General features: G+C 47.0%; 1 protein-coding gene across 1 annotated transcript; it reads left to right on the top strand.

Annotated features, from left to right (window-relative positions):
• Positions 1 to 356: 356 nt before the first annotated feature.
• LOC311516722 (uncharacterized protein) lies at positions 357 to 4,637 on the top strand (the record flags this gene model as incomplete). Its single annotated transcript, XM_084621071.1, has 1 exon — positions 357 to 4,637. One exon carries the CDS (start codon positions 357 to 359, stop codon positions 4,635 to 4,637), a length of 4,281 nt encoding a protein of 1,426 aa, XP_084477197.1.
• Between the last annotated feature and the right edge of the window lie 313 nt (positions 4,638 to 4,950).

Here is a 4,950-nt window from a genome sequence, read left to right on the forward strand (position 1 = left end):
TACATACCCCTGATAGACAAAATATATTATAGTCTGAGGAGATAAATTTTTGTGGGAACTCCTTTTTAAAACATTGGTAGCACATGACTTTAAGAACACATCTCAGGATTCTAATGATGACATGATTTATGACATCACAAAAAATATCACAGTTTATGAAGTCAGTAGGACCCTGAGGATGACTTTTAGCCTTGTATGAGGATTCAGGACAATGGGAGAAGAAGGAACAAAGACGTTTGCCATGAGGCCTCATGTTAACTTATTAACCAAATCCTTGTCTATAGTGAGTCATTTTCCTTCTTTTCCTTCCTTCCTCCTCAATTGAGACCAAACTGTGTCCCATACTCTCTCCTGGGATGGGCACCATGAATCCTAGGGCAGTTCACAGTGAGATGCAGGACTTGGTGAAATTGAATCAGGGCTTTATAAATTCTGAAGATCGCCGCTTCCTTCGGGAATCAGTAGTGAGCCTGGAAAATTCCATGTCTCCCACTTCAAGCCATACAGCTGCAGGTGAGATGGTCAGAGAGGCAGATAAGCTCCTGAAAGAGGCTGGGAACAAAGTGAATGATTTGGAAACTGATGCAGAGGAGGTGATTGAACCAGACCAAGATGATCACCAAGAGTTGGGAGACCAAAACTTGCAGGTAACAGATGAGATGATGATGCAGGCTAATGAAAAGAATAGGGAGGCCTTTGGTGTCCTGTCTAAAGGTGAACTTCAGAAAGCAATTGACTTGTTTTCAGATGCCATCAAGCTGAATCCATATCTTGCCAACTCGTATACTAATAGAGCCAATGTCTTCATGTACCTACAGAAACCAAACGCTGCCATTAGCGACTGTAACAGAGCCATAGAGCTCAACCCTAACTTAGCACAGCCCTACAAGTTGCGAGGAAAAGCACTCCAGCTCCTGGGGCTCTTGGAAGAAGCAGCCTGTGACCTGGCCTTAGCTTGCAAACTGGGTTATGATGAAGATGCCAGTGATGTGGTAAAGGAAGTGCAGGTGAGAACCCAGAAGAACTCTGAACACAAAAATGTGCAAAAATGTAAGCACAGGAAGACAATGGAGAGAGTGAAAAAGGCTCTGGCAAAAGGCAGAGCTGATAGGACAGCCCCATGGGATCAGGAAAAAGCTCAGAGGGAGAAGGAGTCCAGTGAGGAATCCGATAGTGATGAGAGTGAGTTGGAGATCGATAATGAAGGAGTGATTGAACCCGATAAGGATGAGCCCCAAGAGATGGGCGATGAGAATCTGAAGGTAACAGACGAAATGATGAAGCAGGCCATTGAAAAGAAGAGGGAGGCTTTTGATGCAATGGGTAAAGGAGAACTTCAGAGAGCTGTTGACTTGTTCACAGATGCCATCAAACTGAACCCACAGCTTACAATTTTATATGCCAACCGAGCCAGTGTCTATGTGCAGTTGCAGAAGCCAAATGCTGCCATTAGAGACTGTGACAGAGCCATAAATATCAACCCTGATTCCGCACAGCCCTACAAGTGGCGAGGGAAAGCGCTTCGGCTCCTGGGTTACTGGCAGGAGGCTGCCGAGGACCTGTCCTTGGCCTGTCAGCTGGATTATGATGAAGAGACCAATGCCATGCTGAATGAGGTGCAGCCAAGGGCCCAGAAAATCACCCACCACTGGAGAAAATATGAGCAAAAGCAAAAAGAAAAGAGATTTAAGGAGGCCCTGGAGAGAATGAAGAAAGCCATCGAGGAGAGGGAGGGAGCTCAACTTCAAACACCTGAGGAACAGGAAAGAGGTGAGCTTGAGGCCTGGCAAGAAGAGGAAAGAGCTAAGCCTCAGGGTACCCAGAAACATGAAAGAGTTAGGCTTCAGGCCTCCTGGGAACAATGGGGTGCACATCTTAAATACTCTGGAGAACAAGAAGGAGCTCTGCAAGTGGACCATGGGGACAAGGAGAAATTCCAGCTGAAGGCCCAGGGGAGAGCTGAGAGTGAGGAAGAGTCCAGTGAGGAGTCCGAGAGTGAGTTGGAGATCGATAATGAAGGAGTGATTGAACCTGATGAGGATGAGCCCCAAGAGATGGGCGATGAGAATCTGAAGGTAACAGACGAAATGATGAAGCAGGCCATTGAAAAGAAGAGGGAGGCTTTTGATGCGGTGGGTAAAGGAGAACTTCAGAGAGCTGTTGACTTGTTCACAGATGCCATCAAACTGAACCCACGGCTTACAATTTTATATGCCAACCGAGCCAGTGTCTATGTGCAGTTGCAGAAGCCAAATGCTGCCATTAGAGACTGTGACAGAGCCATAAATATCAACCCTGACTCCGCACAGCCCTACAAGTGGCGAGGGAAAGCACTTCGGCTCCTGGGTTACTGGCAGGAGGCTGCCAAGGACCTGTCCTTGGCCTGTCAGCTGGATTATGATGAAGAGACCAATGCAATGCTGAATGAGGTGCAGCCAAGGGCCCACAAAATCACCCACCACTGGAGGAAGTATGAGCAAAAGTGCAAGGAAGACGAATTTAAGGAGATGGTAGAGAGGATAAAAAAAGTCTTGGAGGATCAGGAGAGTGCTCAGAAAGCCCTGGAAGAACTGGAGATCTATGAGAAAGCAGCCCTAGAGGAACAGGAGAAAACCATGAAGGAACCTGAGACAGCTGAGCAGATAGTGCTGAAAGAACAGGAGGACAATCAACAGGAGCCAATGGAGGAACAAGAGAGAGCTCAGCAGAAGGTGTTGCAAGAACAAGAGTCAGTTAAGCAGATGGATCTGGAGGAACAGTTGATAGCGTTGCAGACTGAGCTGGAAGAACAGTTGAAAACTCAGCAGATGGAGCTGGAGGAAGAGGAGAGAGCTCTGCAGAAGTTGCTGGAAGAACAGGAGAGGACCCAGAAGAAGGTGCTGGAAAAACAGGAGAAAACCCAGATGAAGGCTCTGGAAGAACTGGAAAGAGCTCAACAGCTGGCTCTGAAGGAACTGGAAAGAGCTCAGAAGAAGGTCTTAGAGGAACAGGAAAAAACTCAGAAGGCAGCCCTGAAAGAACAGGACAGAGCTCAGAAGAAATCCCAGGAGGAAAAGGAGAGGGCTGAGAAAGCCCTGGAGGAACTGGCAAGAGCTCATAAGATGGCCCTGAAGGAGCTGGAGATTGCTCAGAAAAAAGGCCTGGAGGAACATGAAAGAGCCCAGCAGAAGGCCTTGGCAGAACAAAAGAAAGCTCATATGGCTATGGAAGAACTGGAGAAAGCTCATAAGAAGCAAGAGAGAGCGCAGAAGGCTGCCCTAGAGGAGCAGAAGAGAGCTCAGAAGGCCCTAGAGGTACTGGAAAGAGAACAGAGAAAGGCCATAGAGGAGCAGAAGAGAGCTCAAAAGAAGGCCATAGAGGAGCAGGAAAAAGCCCAGAAAGCCCTGGAGGAACTGGCAAGAGTTCAGCAGCAGACCCTAGAGGAAAAAGAGAGAGCTCAGAAGAAGACCAGAGAGGAACAGGAAAGAGCCAAGAAAACCCTGGAAGAACTGGTGAGAGCTCAGAAAGAGGCCCTAGATGAACAAGAGAGAGCTCAGAAGAAGGCTACAGAGGAACAGAAAAGGGCTAAAAAGGCCTTGGAGGAACTGGAGAGGACTCAGAAAAAGACCTTGGAGGAACTGGAGAGAGCTCAGAAAAAGGCCCTGGAGGAACAAGAGAGAGCTCGAAAGAAAGCCCTGGAGGAACAGGAGAGGGCTCAAAAAGGCCTGGAGGAACTGGAGAAAGCTCAGAAAAAGGCCCTGGAGGAACAAGAGAGAGCTCAAAAGAAAGCCCTGGAGGAACAGGAGAGGGCTCAAAAAGGCTTGGAGGAACTAGAGAAAGCTCAGAAAAAGGCACTGGAGGAACTGGAGAGAGCTCAGAAAGAGGCAGTGGAGGAACAAGAGAAAGCTCAGAAGAAAGCCCTGGAGGAACAAGAGAAAGTTCAGAAGAAAGCCTTAGAGGAACAGAAGAAGACTCAGAAAGCTCTGGAGGAACTGGAGAGAGCTCAGAAAAACTCCCTAGAGGAGCTGGAGAGAGTTCAGAAAGGGGTCCTGGAGAAACAAGAGAAAGCTCAGAAGAAAGCCCTGGAGGAACAGAAGAGGGCTCAGAAAGCTCTGGAGAAACTGGAGAGAGCTCAGAAAAACTCCCTAGAGGAGCTGGAGAGAGTTCAGAAAGGGGTCCTGGAGAAACAAGAGAAAGCTCAGAAGAAAGCCCTGGAGGAACAGAAGAGGGCTCAGAAAGCTCTGGAGAAACTGGAGAGAGCTCATAAAAACTCCCTAGAGGAGCTGGAGAGAGTTCAGAAAGGGGTCCTGGATGAGCCAGAAAAAGCTCAGAAGGAGGCCCTGGAGGAACATGAGAGAGCTCAGAAAAAGGTTGCAGAGGAACAGGAGGAAGCTCAGAAAGAGGCCCAAGAAGAACATGAAATAACTCATAAAACGTTTTGTGAAGACCTGGAAAGAGCTCAGGACAAAGACTTAGAGGAATGGGAGAAAACTCATAAAAAGGTCTGTATAGAACAGGAAATAGATCAGGAGAAAGACATAGAGGAACAGGAAACAGCCATGGAGGAACAACTGAAAGCTCAAAAAGGTCCAGAGCATGCAACAAGTTCATTAAGACCTCTCGCAAAATCCATTTGGGACTATTTTGAATCAGGCTAGACTCAGAATTCTGACCCATTGTCTGAGTTTGTCCTGGAACCCAGCAAACATTAACAAACACAGGAATCAATGCACGCTCACTGCAGTGTGTAAATTTGGAGGTCGTGTACAACTGCTGTTTTCATTAAAGTGAAATTAAAACACAAATATGAACATAATTTTTCCATCATTTTTTATTTCTCCATCTAAACAGTTTTTAAAGGATTAAAGCACTTCTCATGCAGTGTTTTGACACATGCACAAGTATACATTAACTATTTGGAATACTCGTCTCCAGTTGAACATGAGTGCCTCAGGTACTCAGTCATTGGGC

The sequence above is a fragment of the Lepidochelys olivacea genome, assembly GCF_965140295.1.
Source record: "Lepidochelys olivacea isolate rLepOli2 genome assembly, chromosome: 2".
Lineage (NCBI taxonomy): Eukaryota > Metazoa > Chordata > Testudines > Cheloniidae > Lepidochelys > Lepidochelys olivacea.